This window comes from Uranotaenia lowii, chromosome 2, assembly GCF_029784155.1.
Source record: "Uranotaenia lowii strain MFRU-FL chromosome 2, ASM2978415v1, whole genome shotgun sequence".
NCBI classification, from domain to species: domain Eukaryota; kingdom Metazoa; phylum Arthropoda; class Insecta; order Diptera; family Culicidae; genus Uranotaenia; species Uranotaenia lowii.
The window spans coordinates 347,710,795-347,726,016 of record NC_073692.1 but is presented as its reverse complement, the minus strand read 5'-3'; the positions used below and the strand labels follow the sequence as shown (position 1 = coordinate 347,726,016).

The 15,222-nt window shown below is 41.9% G+C and overlaps 1 protein-coding gene across 2 annotated transcripts in view; it reads right to left on the bottom strand.

Annotated features, from left to right (window-relative positions):
* Positions 1 to 9,024: 9,024 nt before the first annotated feature.
* The window catches only part of LOC129743622 (ras-related protein Rab6), a 101,094-nt gene continuing 94,896 nt past the window's right edge, over positions 9,025 to 15,222 (bottom strand). For both annotated transcript variants that reach the window (XM_055735701.1, XM_055735700.1), the window contains exon 7: positions 9,025 to 11,102. In XM_055735701.1, the coding sequence (XP_055591676.1) occupies positions 11,032 to 11,102 (71 nt within the window). In that variant the 3' untranslated portion in view covers positions 9,025 to 11,031. The remainder of the gene's footprint in view (positions 11,103 to 15,222) is intronic.

The following is a 15,222-nucleotide window of genomic DNA, read 5'->3' as shown; positions in this document are numbered from 1 at the left end:
GATTTTTTTTCTGTGTACGACAATAAGGACCCGCCCAACGTGCGAGAACTTGCCAAGGAGGACGCGATGTCCAACTGGCAGCATCTTTGGGACAACGCAGCCAGAGGAAGGATTGGTAAAAGTTGACCTCTTCATCGGAAGTATGGAGTGGTCAACCTGGCGCAGTTTCTTTCGGATCATGGGTGCTTTAAAGTTTGATACGGTAGCGGCAAAGGTTACCATGACATCGAGCATATTGGCTGATATGAATAAAACTGTAGTAATTGCTTTTGCTATTTTCGAGCAGTTTTGTGAGGCAAATACTTCGAATGGCATGCATATTTTCAATCCGGAGCTGGTTGAAAGTAAATGTTCTACTCTGCTTTTTCATATCTAGTTGAGTAAATGCTTTAAAATTTTGCCATTCTAAAGTTCGAGCAAAGTAAAAGCTATCGAAGCAATTGCTATTTTCTTATTCATACCACCTATTGTCTGGTCGTGTGAGGTCCATCTTGTCGCCAGAACGAATTTAACAGACTCCCTTCGGGCCCGAGGAAAATCACCTAACGTCCCAGTGAGAGATGTACTAGCTCTGTTGGATTTGGACTACATGTTCGAAATCTATCTTTTTCTAAAAGCTATCGATCTTCGTCTATAATTCTTTTTATTTTCCTATTTCCCTTTACTATCTTCTTTCTCTTTAAAATAAAAGTGTTAAGCTAAGCAAAATATTGTAAAACCAAAAAACGAGTTTGGTTCCTTAAAACCTGAAGGTATGAGCCGTTTCAAATAAAGATTTACAAAAAAAAAAAAGTGTGATACGGTCAAAATTTGGTCAATATTAACTTGACGTATTTCTTTCAATTTTGCATTTAACAAACCTGAACACGCCTCATTTTGAAGGTGTGTGTGTGTGTGTGTGTGTGTGTGTGTGTATGTGTGTGTGTGTATGTGTGTGTGTGTGTTTTTTTTTTTTTTTTTTTTTTTTTTTTTTTTTTTTTTTTTTTTTTTTTTTTTTTTTTTTTTTTTTTTTTTTTTTTTTTTTTTTTTTTTTTTTTTTTTTTTTGGTTACCCAGGTGGTAAATTCGAAGAAGGAATTTTACGAATTGTTCCCAATGCACGTCGAGTGTCGTGTCTACATGGGAACAATGGGTCAACTCGTTATATACTCATCCGTATATACATATGCCCTAAACTCCACCTGGGGCGTCACACTAATTCCCAAACCGGTACCTGCCCTAAGGCAATACTTCGGTAAGGGGGTGTCTAATTCACGCATAGCGCTACTTTCGCAACACTCGCCAAGAAGTTCATATTTTAATTAAATATCATCCTGACCACCCAACATCATCTTCACGTCCCATCGGCTACGCTGATTGTTTTGCGTAGTTCATTTCATAGCTTCGGACTCTTTAAGCTTAGTAAAGTTAACCTACGTTATCCTGCGTCAATTGCAATTTGCGTCAGTCTCCAACTCCTTTGCAAAGCAGCCATTATCCGGCCGAGCCCATCACTGACTGCCTGCCATGTGTTAATGTCATCACACATCTTCTGCAACATGTTGTCCGCTGTCGTTTCTGGTCCGCAGGCGGCGAATATGTTGGCACGTTCCTCTTCAAATCTTGGACAATAGAATACCACGTGTTCGGGTGTCTCGTCCACGTCACCGCATGTTAGGCAGACCGGCGAGGCCGCATGTCCGAACCTGTGGTGATACTTCATGAAGCATCCATGACCAGTCAGGAATTGCGTCATGTAGAAATCCACTTCGCCATGCTTTCTCTCCATCCACTCTTTGATGTTTGGGATCAAACGATGGGTCCACCTCCCTTTTTCCGAGCTGTCCCACAGCTGCTGCCAGTTAGCCATGGAGCTATCTCTGGCTCGTGTTCTCACGTTTTGCATGCCTCTATTTTCGTAGCAATATGAGTCCTCCACCAACAAAACCGAGATGGGCATGACTCCCGCTACACCCAGCAAACATTTATGAAGGTATAACGCAGGAACAACAGATTTATTCAAACAAATATACCAGTTAAAAAGATTGTATTAAACTTACCAAAATAGCATATAGCTACAAAAATGGAGGCGATATATCTACAATGACAAGATTCCAACGATTCGATTTTCCAACAAAAAGCAAATTAATCGAAAAAAAAATCTCCTCGACCGAGATTTGAACTCCAGTCCTCCGAGTTAGCAGTCCGGTATCTTACCACGATGCCATCTCATCAGTTGATATAGTCTACGCTAAAGCTCTATAGGTGAGATTTTCTTCTTGCGAACCGGTCAAAGCAAGAGACCGGAGAGAGTGTCAATTGAAGGACCGCCCATTTATCGTAATTCAGTTCACCCAAATCGTAAATGTCGAATGAGCATATTCTCAACTTTTTTGAGACATTTTTACGAATTGACTACACTGCTATCCGATTCAATTTTTTTTGGGAAAAGATTGTCGTAAATAAATGATAGAAAATCACTCAATACCAACGTGTTTACGATAGTTATTGAAAATGTCTTAATATTCGACTTGGATTATCATTTCTATTACGATTTCATGTTAGCTGGGCAACGCATGCAGCCTCCGACGAAACGGTGCGGTATGCACTGATGACCCGCAAATTCATTCGCCTCTGTACACTGTTCAGCTTCTGCTGGTTACACTGGATGTTAAGACCAGATTTCCAGGCCGCCCCTCCATATCGAAGGATTGACGAAACTACACTCGAAATTATCCTTCGCTGACTACTTCGGATCCCCGAGTTGTTCGCCATTATCCTCGTGAGTGCGGCCGTTGCTGTTGCCGCCTTCTTGCACACATACTCAACGTGGTTTTTAAAGCTGAGCCGGTCGTCAATCATCACACCCAAATATTTAAGCTCACGCTTTGATTCGATAGTGCATGATCCAACTGTAATCCTGCCTGTTTGCGGTGAAATCAGGTTTGATATCAGGACCATCTCGGTTTTGTGGTGAGCCAACTGCAAACTTTTGGAGTGCATCCAGCTCTCTACTGCATCTACAGCCTCTGAAGCTCTTAGCTGGACGATTTCTGTAGAGTAACCCGTCGCTAGTAGCACGACATCGTCCGCGAAACCAACCAACTTTACTCCCTCTGGCAGGCTCAATGTCAGCACCTCATCATACGTAATATTCCACAGAACCGGGCCCAGTATCGACCCTTGCGGTACTCCAGCTGTAACCTCCATTTCCTGAAATCCTTCGCTCGTCATGTATAGAAGCTTGCGGTTCTGGAAATAGCTTTCCACTAATTTGTAGAGATATTTCGGTATCCTCATTTTTATAAGCGAAGAAGCAATCGCTGCCCAGCTGACACTATTGAAGGCGTTACGCACGTCCAATGTTACTACCGCACAAAAACGGTCCCCTCTTCTCTTCTTGAGTCTGGCTTTATCAGCCGTTTCGATGACAGTTCGAATGGCGTCGACTGTGCATCGCCCTTTTCGAAAGCCAAATTGATTGTTGGACAATCCGCCTTCGCCCTCGGTGTACCGCTGGATACGATTCAAGATCACCTTTTCCAGAATCTTTCCAACCGTATCCAGTAGGCATATTGGCCTGTATGCCGATGGGTTCCCCAATGGCTTTCCTGGTTTGGGCAGCAGAACCAGCTTCTGTCGTTTCCAAATATCTGGAAACATCCTTTCCTCTATACAAATTTGCAGTGACGATCGGAACATTTCGGGAAATTCCATAATCGCGGTCTTAACTGCAATGTTCGGGATACCATCTGGACCCGGAGCCTTTTCCAGCTGAAGGGATTTGGCGATGTCCCGCAGTTCCTCCAACGATATTAACTCCTCATCGCTCGTATCCCAGTCGTACGGGACTTGCGGCCAGCTATTAATAATATGATGAGGAAACAGCTCTCTCGTTATTTCCCTCAGTTTGTTGGGGCACATTTCAGGTGGTGTGCTACCGCTTTTGTTTTTTGCCATGACTATCCTGTAGGCATCGCCCCATGGTCGGTCATTCGCATCAAGACAAAGTTTCCTTAAACATGCCTTTTTACTCTCTTTAATTGCCTTGCATAAGTTTCTTTTCGCATTTTTGAAAAACGGCCTACGCTCGTCTCTCTCCATTTGAGTTCGTGCTCTCTGCATGTTTCGTCTAGCGCGAAGGCAGGTGGCACGCAAATTCGCGATTTCCTCAGTCCACCAATAAACTGGTGGATGTGGGTTTCTACGATTAACTCTCCTCGTCATTGCTGCGTCACAAGCACGTGTGAGTACTTTCGTCAGGTTTTCCGCCGACAAGTTTGACAGGTTTTGCTCCCACTTCAAAACCTCGACGAAGACATTCCGGTCAAATTGTTGTGTCCTCCAGCGTCGTTCACCTGTCATTACCTCTCCTCTGACTGACTGTGCACTTTCACCCACACGATAACGGATCGCAAAGTGGTCGCTATGAGTGTAGTCTTCGCTCACCCTCCAATTACTTGTCCATCTGGGACTAGCAAATGTGATATCTATAATCGATTCACGTCCCTCTCTATGGTAGGTTCTAGTATTACCTACGTTCGCCAGGTCCACATTCAGCCTTGCAAGTGCTTCAAGTAAACTCTGTCCTCTGGCGTTCGTATGGGAACTACCCCATTCCTGGGCCCACGCATTGAAATCCCCCGCGATAATAACGGGGCTTCGGCCTGTGAGCAAATCGACTATCCTATCCATCGTAGCGCTAAACTTCTCCAAGGTCCACCTCGGTGGAGCGTAGCAGCTACAGAAGAAGATTCCATTGACTTTGGCTATCACAAAGCCTTCTTCATTTGATGTGACCACTTCTTGTATGGGGAACTTTCCTGTCACCCCTATTGCGGCCAGTTTGGCACTATCGGTCACCCAATTTGTGCCATTCAGGGCCCTTAAATAGGGGTCTGCTACTAACGCAATGTCTAGCTTCTCTTCCACCGCCATCTGTCGCAGAAGCTGTTGTGCTTCGTGACAGTGGTTGAGGTTGATTTGGATTACTTCCAAGCCCTTGGTATCGCTGCTAGCGCCTTTTGGTAGGCAGAGCACCTTGGGTTGCCAGTTACATGGTCACCAGTGCAGATAAGACACTTTGCCGGCTTACTGCAGCTAGTCGCTATGTGGCCGGATTCTCCGCATCCCCAGCATAATCCTCGTCTGTCAACTCCCTTGCAGTCAAACGACTTGTGGCCGTACTCCATGCATCGAAAGCATACCTCTGGTTGCTGGGAGATGGTTATCTGACAAACTGACCATCCCACTTTTAGCCGCCTGCACTCGAGTGCTGCGTTGGCTGCTACCACCGGAAGCCTCACAATCGCAACCTGTGTTCCGGATCTAGGAGGACCCTGTCTCAATCGGATAGAGATCTGATCTTCGCCGATCTTACACTGGTCAACTAGCGCTGTCCTGACTTCATCTTCTGTCGTTATTTCGTCGAGGTTTTTGATACGGATGGTAACTTCGTGACATAGCGCACGCACCTCCGCCTTCTCGCCTAGAACTTCCTCCGCCAGCACCTTGAAGGATGCACTCTTTGTTGCTGAACTTCGTTTCAACTCGAGGATCATCTCACCGGAACGAGTACGACGGATCCTCCTCACGTTTTCACCTAGTCCAGCAAGCTTGTGTGTGTGTGTGTGTGTGTGTGTGTGTGTGTGTGTGTGTGTGTGTGTGTGTGTGTGTGTGTGTGTGTTTGTTTGTGTGTGTGTTTGTTTGTGTGTGTGTGTGGTGTGTGTGTGTGTGTGTGTGTGTGTGTGTGTGTGTGTGTGTGTGTGTGTGTGTGTGTGTGTGTGTGTGTGTGTGTGTGTGTGTGTGTGTTTGTGTGTGTTTGTGTGTTTGTGTGTGTGTGTGTGTGTGTGTGTGTGTGTGTGTGTGTGTGTGTGTGTGTGTGTGTGTGTGTGTGTGTGTGTGTGTGTGTGTGTGTGTGTGTGTGTGTGTGTGTGTGTGTGTGTGTGTGTGTGTGTGTGTGTGTGTGTGTGTGTGTGTGTGTGTGTAGAATGTTACTTCTATTTTGATTTTGGAATTCATTCTTCAGTTGTCAAAATGCCGTCCAAGGAAGAAGAGCAGCGTATCAAAATTTTGCTCGCGCATCTCCGAGCAACTCGCACGCAAAACTGGCAAAATCGCTAAAATTTGCCAAATCAACGGTTAAAAATGTAATTAGAGTGTTTGGGGAACGTTTGTCGACAGCCAGGAAGTCTGGATCGGGGGGAAATCGAAAACCGGAAGCCGCTGAGACGACAAAGAGAGTTGCCGGTAGTTTCAAGCGAAACCCTAACCTCTCTCTCCAAGATGTCGCGAATAAGCTGGGTGTATCGTCTACAACCGTGCATCGAGCCAAAAAACGAGCCGGACTATCGACTAACAAGAAGGAAGTGATTCCAAATCGCGATAATGAACAAAATACGACGGCCAAAGCGCGATCCCGGAGGCTGTACACGACGATGCTGACAAAGTTTGACTGCGTGATAATGGACAACGAAACCTACGTCAAAGCCGACTACAAACAGCTTCCGGGACTGGAGTTTTATACGGCAAAGGGAAGGGGAAAGGTAGCAGATATTTTCAAGCACATGAAACTGTCAAAGTTCGCGAGAAATATCTGGTTTGGCAAGCCAACTGTACCTGTGGCTTGAAAAGCAGCATTTTCATAGCTTCCGGGACTGTCAACCAAGAAATTTACGTGAAAGAGTGTTTGAATAAACGTATGCTGTCTTTCCTGAAGAAACACGGTTGTTCCGTACTGTTTTGGCTGGATTTGGCATCTTGCCATTATTGTAAAAAGGCCATGGAGTGGTACGCCGCCAACAACGTGCAGGTGGTTCCCAAGGACAAGAACCCTCCCAACACGCAAGAGCTCCGCCCAATTGAGAATTGTCAAGCGGAACCTAAAGAAGACCAAAAAAACTGCTAAGGACGAGCAGCAGTTCAAGGCAAACTGGCTTTCTGTGGCGAAGAAGGTGGACAAGGTGGTTGTACAAAATCTAATGGCAGGGGTTAAGCGTAAGGCCCGGCAATTCGGATTTGCATTTTCATATGTGATGAAAGAAATTAGAGAAACATGAACCATCAAAGAACGAAAGAACATAAGCCGTAAATATCATGAAAATTTCGAAAAAGATACAACGGCTCACCGACAGGACTTGAACCTGCAATCTCCGCTTCGGTACAACGGCGCGTTAGCCAATTCCACCACGGTGAACGTGATGGAACCGGCGAACACGAGCAATTGAGCTCTGCCGATCAACTGCTGGACCTTCTATCGAAACACCATGTATATCCCGCATGTGATCTTTCCCTCTATTGATCTCTCTTGTTTCTCTAACCCCACCCATCGACTCGGGATTTTAGCCGAGCGAGCACATGGTCGATTGTTTCGGGTTTGCCGCAACTTACGGTCACGGTCAGATGAAGAAGCAATCAGTGCCGCTCAAGGTTCCGAGCAGACCAGTTACACAGGGAGGTGTTGCTCTGTTGAAATCAATACTGATGTTATGAAATCGCTTGGTACATCTTTGTACCTGAAAATGATCACATGCGGGATATACATGGTGTTTCGATAGAAGGTCCAGCAGTTGATCGGCAGAGCTCGATTGCTCGTGTTCGCCGGTTCCATCACGTTCACCGTGGTGGAATTGGCTAACGCGCCGTTGTACCGAAGCGGAGATTGCAGGTTCAAGTCCTGTCGGTGAGCCGTTGTATCTTTTTCGAAATTTTCGTGATATTTACGGCTTATGTTCTTTCGTTCTTTGATAGTTCATGTTTCTCTAATTTCTTTCATCACATATGAAAATGTGATCATTTTCAGGTACAAAGATGTACCAAGCGATTTCATAACATCAGTATTAATTCGGATTTGGAAAAGCGGAAGTCTAAGTGAATATTTTTCCAGAATTTTATACTAATTAAACTTGAAAAAGAAATTGAATTTGATTTTTTAAATAAACGATTTCACCGATTTACACGCGTTTTCCCATGACCAAATTTTGTCCGTATCACCCTTTAGATACGGAGAAATCGGCAGAACATGCAACCTTTGTCTGTCCCAGGTTTATGTCAAGGCGTAGGCAGCTTCTAACTTTGAACGCTGATTGTTGTGAATGAAATGTGTCGCGACGATTCCATCAGCGGAGGGCTTTCGTGTATGTAGAGTTCGTCCGATTTTACGGTTCGAAGCTTCAAAGATAAGGCAACATCTTCTGCGTAATGGATGCCGTGAGTATGTCGCGTTCATGTGTATGAGCTCCACCTCCGGGGGGGTTTAGGGTGATTTCCAACTATCGAAACTGCGGGGATAAGACTTGGCCTTCTCCGCAGTGGAGGATGTTGGGAAAGAGTTATTCCACGGTTCGGGCAATATTCGCGGGGTAAAATGGTCCGCCCGGGCGAGCCATTTGAATCGATGTATGATGACGTCTTCGTAGGGAATCATCCGAGTCAATGAGTTAAGTCCCGCGTATGTGCTGTGACAGGCGTGAGTCTTTTGACCGGGGCTCACGACGGGCAAAAGGTGGCCAACTTCGAATCCTGGTGACATTTAAGAAGTCGGGTTTCAAGTCGTTAGAGGAGATGTTAGGCTTCAAGTCTTTACATATTGCTGTCAGTGTCTTGATGATTAGAGGTCGGATTTTGAGTCGTAAAAGAAGAGATCAGGTTAGCAAGGAGTATGTGTGTAAACCTCGAGTCGTTACGAGGAGATGTCAGAACTCGAGTCGCCAGAGGAGATATGAGGCCTAGAGTCGTGTAAAGGAGAGGTATGCGTACGGTAACATCAAATCATTATGAGCTGAGGTCCTAGCGCGATTACCCGCGAATACTCAAACGGGATTTGTCACTTAGCCTAAGATTTTGTTGAAAAAGTCTAAAAAAGTAGCTAAAGTCAGACATTACCAACATGAATTACTTCTTAAGTCTTTCGATTGATCTAGAAATATATTAGAACTTTTCTTTTATTTCAATATCTTTCAAAAAGAGACCATGCACTTACAAGAAAATCATACTTTCGATGCAAAAAACACACAACGCCCGGTTTCAATGAATCATTCATTCTTTTATTTTAACTATGAAAAGCGACATGTTGTGGTGAATGTTTTAATTCGTTAGTTTGTTAATTATTTTCTTGATTCCATAATTTTGTCTTCTTACTATTCATGCTCCCCCAAAAACACTTGACGAAAAGGGTTCGTGTTTTTTTCGGGTGCTAACACAACATGTTGTTTCGAAAATCCAACAGCCAATCCGTGTGAATGCCGGCGAGCGGTGACTCTTTTGGTTCATATACTCCAACAAGCTTTACAGATTTTCCTTGTTTCGGTTTTTTTTGACTGATTCTCTGGTGGTGAAAATGGCGGGGCAGGGTCAGTATCTATGTAAGATTTTTATTTTGAAAAATGTAGATGTAGGTGTAATTTTTTGTTCTAACTTTTTGTTGTTGTTCTCAATATTATTAATTATATGATGATTTTAGCGATAGAATTTGAGTCATTACTTTTTTAAAAATTGTCATATTTTGCCTATAGAGATTTTTTGGTTTTTAACTTTAAGTGTTCGGTATGCGCTTAGGTTTTTAAAGTTTTTTTTTTTTCATTTTTCAAACATGCTCACCAACTTTGGCCTGCGATGATTTTGATGATCGTCTGTTTTCTATTTTATTCGTTCTTAGCGCTGGGTAAAAACTTGATTGCGTTTTCCGGGTTTTTGGTTTGTCACTTTTAAGTCTGTGGAACTATTTTGAATTGTGAGATTTTTAGAATATTCGTTGATTAGCTAATGTGATTTTTGGCGTGATGGTTTGCAGAGCTGAACAAAGTTCCAATTTTCCCAAGTTTACTTTATCCTTTCGAAAACATACGCAATAATTAACTAGGGGTTTTCATTAAAACGGTAAATTTCAATTAGGTAATATTTTTTCGTATGGAAAGTATCAATATGTCTCTATCATTTGCTTATAGTATGTTAGATCAGGTTTAATAATGAGCAACAAGAAATTACGATTGGTTTGGAAATTATAAAGAAGTTTTTGAAATTTTGAAAACTGTTAAACTCAATTTAAACCTTTAATTTATGCACATCTAGATTTTTAATTTATTTCTGAAATCAATTAGTTTAGGCTTAAACTATCGTTATGGAAAAGATTTGCGAACATGCGTTCCATAATTTAAAATGAATTTGAAAACTAATTGATAAGATTTAATACTTGGAGAAGGGTGGGATTATTTATTAACTTTGTTTTTACTAAAGGATTTTTTTTCTTTTGTTACAACACACTGTTTTCATTGCAATTTTTTTACCAATCGAACGATAGGTGAAAGGATGAAACGCATTTTACACAAAATCAGAAGGTTTATTTAGAACAAACCTCAATTGATTTCGTAAAACTGAAATCCATACCATGTACATTTTATTCTAGCTTTTGCAATCTAAACTAGATCTAGCGATTGTTAGCTGGGATCATGCATTGCGCTTTTAGTTTAATGAGTTCTATTTCTATTGTTCACTGACCTCCCACGATTGATGCATTAAGTTTAAAACATGATTTTTTGTGCTTCACTTTTGTTCATGACCTATATTTGGTTAAGATGAATGATTTTTTCTGATTTCTTTCTTGTTTTTTAGTTACAGCATAGCTAAATTTTATAAGTCCTAGGGTTATTTTCCTTCTGTATTAATCCATGCTAAACTCTCATAATTGAACTCTTCCATTTGCTTGCCCTTTCGATCAGCTAAATGACGCAAAACATCGTTTTGATTTTGTCTCCACTGCAGCCACTTACGGGTTTTGTGTTTACCCAATCTCTGTCCCTAATTTGCAATAAAAATTATAAAGATTCACCCACAAATGAAAGAACATTCCGATTAAAGCAGCATTTTTTTCGGTTTTGCGTGCGCATCCTTGATCCGATCTTTGCAATCAGCTTGAACCACTAACTGAACACGCACCATTCACTGAGTGAGATTTTGAGTGAGAGGTTCGCCTTGTTGAGTTTCTTGTTTTATGTTGTTTTTGGTTTTGGTTTGCTAGTACTTATTCGAAACGTTGAAGCGCGATCGCCACCTCGTTTTAACACATGCAGCCACCTTCCGAATCCTGTTGATCGCCGGAGTTCGAGGGTTGAGTTTGCAGATCGACAGCTGTTGGGGGGGAACGTTATGGTTAAGGAAAATTTTCGATTTAAACTTAAGTTTTATATCTTCAGGGTTATGCAGCTTAGCTGCTTTCAGAAAGTAGACCTAAAAATCATATCATAAAGCAAATTCTTCAGGCAATGTCGTTTGTCCCAGGGCGTTGCGGGTTTAATTGATCTGCCTTCAATGCCAAATGACATTCCTCCATTAAGTCAGAGTTAAAAGAAAAGTTAAAATAAAACCACGTGTTCGGGTGTCTCAACTGTGTCACCGCATGTCGGGCAGAGCGGCAAGACTTGGTGATACTTCATGAAGCATTCATGACCAGTCAGGAATTGCGTCATGTAGAAATTTTCGCCAAGTTTTCTTTCCATCCACTCCTTAATGTTTGGGATCACGATGTCCTACAGCTGCTGCCAGTTGGTTATGGAGATATCCCTGGCTCGTGTTCTCATGTTTTGCATGCCTCAATTTTCGTAGCGATAGGAGTCCTCCACCAGCAAATCCGAGATGTACATGACTCTCGCCACAACGCATGCAGTCTTCGACAAAACGATGCGATATGCACTGATGACTCGCAAATTCATTCGCCTCTGTACACTGTTATGCTTCTGCTGATTGCACTGAATGTTAAGGCCAGATCTCCAAGCCGCTTCTCTATATCTCAGGATTGAAGAAGCCGGTCGTCAATCATTACACCAAAATATTTCTTGTTTCTTCTGTTGAACCGAGCCAGCTAACGGTTTTGGTGTCAATTTATAGATTCTCTGAAAGAAATTTTCCGCTGAACAACTTTGTCCAAGACCGAATCTTCGTATCTTATAAGGCTAAAAAGTTATTAGCTGTTAAAGAGAGATATGTCTTTTGGCATCGATAAACTATAAATTCAATTGACATCCCTGCTGGGTGCCTAGCGAGGTATTGCATGACTTCTTTGTATGACGCATTCGCGAAGCCCCAGCAGTGATGTCAATTGAATTTAAGGATTTTCAATGCCAAAAGACATACCCCAGTTAAATCGCTAATAACTTTTTTGCCTAATTAGATACGAAGTTACAGTCTTCAACAAAATTTCCTTGAGAGAATTTATAAATTGGCACCAAAACCATTAGCTGGCTCGGTTCCACAGACGAAACAAAAATAATGTTGTTTTTTTCAGTACAAAATATTCAATTTTCCCATACGAACAAAAAAGTTCAAATTTACTCATGTAAACATTACTTAAAAATTCTGCAAAAAATCATGGATGAGTTTTGAACCAATACGAAGCTTTTTAGACCCCAGGGTTTGAGAAATTCAAAAATTACCCCAAATCGACTCAGTCTAATGATCCAACCGTATTCCTGACCGTTGCGGTGAAATCAGGTTTGATATCAGGACCATCTCGGTCTTGTGGTGAGATCGTGTGATGTGCCCACTCCACAAGGAATCAAGAGGAAAAAAAGGGCACCCGTAAAACTGACAGGTTCTAGTAAATCTAGTGTTAAGATTCGGAGGTTGATTAGGGGTAGGCTTATTTTTTTTTACTGTTTTTATAAGGTATGGGACTGGTAGAAAAAGGCAGGGAGATTTCGGCGCAGATGGGGAAAAGGGTCAAGACAGAAAAGAAACTCTAAAGAATCTAGAGGAACTTTCTCGTATTGATTTTGTCATGTGATTATAAGCCTTATTACATAAAACGAGTCGAGTAACTCGACTCGACTCCAGTCACTGTCGAGCCGAGCGAAGTGTCGTATTACGATAGTCGAGTGAAACCGATCGAATTAATTTGAGTGCTCGAATGGCGGCTATCATGTTGAAATTTTTCGATACTCGACTGTTCGACTCGACTCGACTCGACTACAGTAATACCAAAATGGCTCACTCGAGTAAAATGACTCGTGACTCGTCTTATGTAATGAGGCCCTATGTCAGAGAACCTGAAATCGAGAGAAACCAGTTTATTTTATTAAAAGTTGAAAGTCAAGAAAACTATTGCGTTAAGTAACTTGGGTTGTAAAACTACCCAGCAAACATTTAAGAAGGTATATATCGCAGGAACAATAGAATTATTCAAACAAATATACTAGATGAAAAGATTGTATTAAACTTACCAAAATAGCATATAGCTACAAAAGTGGAGGTGATATATCTACAACTACAACGATAAGATTCTAACGATTCGATTTTCCCACAAAACGCAAAATAAAAGATTTCAAGGTAATTTGAATAAACCGAAGAAAAAAAATCCTCGACCGAGATTTGAATTGCAGTCCTCCAAGTTGGCTGTCCGATATCTTACCACGATGCCAACTCATCAGTTGATATGATTCACGCTATATCTCTATACGTGAGGTTTTCTTTTTACGAACCGGTCAAAGGAAAAAGGGAGAGACCGCCCATTTATCGTAAATCAGTTCACTTTTAGAAAGCTCAAATCGTAAATGTCGGAATAGCATGTTCTCAACTTGTTGAAGACATATTTACGAACTGACTAAACTGCTATCCGATTCAACTTTTTTTGGGCAAAGCTAGTCGTAAATGAATGATAGAAAATCACTCAATACTAACGTGTTTACGAAGGTTATTGGCAATGTCTTAATATTTGATTTAGATTATCATTTCTATTACGATTTCATGTTAGCTGGGTAACCTCTTGGAATCACATTTTGTCATTTTCATTTCTTAATGAGGTTTAGTCGCGATCTTGGAACATGACCTGCTACAATTTTCCTTTATGGTCGTTATCAAAGATTACTCTGGCCACTCATGACCATCACAGAAAAGGTGTGCAGGACAAATTTCCCCGAATCGTGAGATATATATTAGAAGTTCATAGTCAAGCATAAACTCAAACTACCAAAAACGACTCGAATCTAGAGGCATGCAACCTTATACAAACAGTGTATCTCAGATTTAAGCTTTCTCGGTCAGATTTAAGCTTTCATCTCCAATGCTATCAAGGCAAAAATGCTGAAAAACGAGGTTCAGTAATACTTAGTCACACATTATAGAGTAATCGTAAGGTTGCATGCATGCCTCTGCTCGAAACGTGTTCTATTGTTATTTGATTCTTGCAAACAAGCTTTCGTGCAATGTTTACTTTGTGCTCAAGAACGGATGCATTGCCCCTGCCTTGCACTCAAACTATCATGTATTGTTCCAAACTTGCACAACCCTTGAAAAGTTTGGGTACAGCCAGGAGATTCGAACCTCGACCTTCCGGTTGAGAGGCGGGCACTCTACCACTGAACCATACCTGAATGCATTGGTATGAGAGCTTCAGAGTTCCAATAAATAGCTTTCCAAGCAAGAACACTGAGGCAGGAGAAATAACTGTTTGTATCAAATAGGTTGTGTTTTTTTTTTACTTCGGAACAACTTTAACGACACTTCCCGATCTAAGTGTTAGACAATGCTCCACGTCGCTTTTTCGACCAACTATCAAAACATTTTTCAATATGGCTGAACGTGTGATTGTCAAATCATACAAATGTATGTATGAATGTTGGTTATCCACCATGTGTGCATGGATTCACCGCAATTTCTGCCTAAGTATGTACATACATGCATTTTTAGATAAGTTTGTTCGACAAATCTTCAAAGCAGCGCGTACTTTACCCTTACCCCGTGGCTTCGTATGAACTGTTAGGGAGTGAATGTATTGCGTGTGTAGATGGAGGAAGGAGTCAAATCATGCATTCCGGTTTCTCGCCAGCTGGTAACAGAGATGATATATATAATCGCGAGTCTAAATACTCGCATTTTGCCATCTTTTCAGAACGGTTTTATCTCGTTAAACTTAAACTTGGAAACCATCGGAAACTGCCTTAGAAGGTGTTGAGAACGATCAAGGTAAACCCAGGGCAGTCGGACTATGATATCGCCAAGAAATTCAATGCTAAGCGGTGCACCGTCATAAGGATTCGTCTGCGCGAAGGAATACGATCTTATCGGGCCAGTAAGCAACCAAACCGGACATTGAAACAGAATGTAGTAGACAAAGGATGCGCCCAAAAGTTATACAACAAGGTTCTTATGAAGTACGACGGATGCATGGAAGATGGATTTTGGCAGCTTCCAGGACAAACATTTTATAAAGCCACTGGTTGGATTGATGTTCCTGACAAGTCCAAATTCGTTTTTT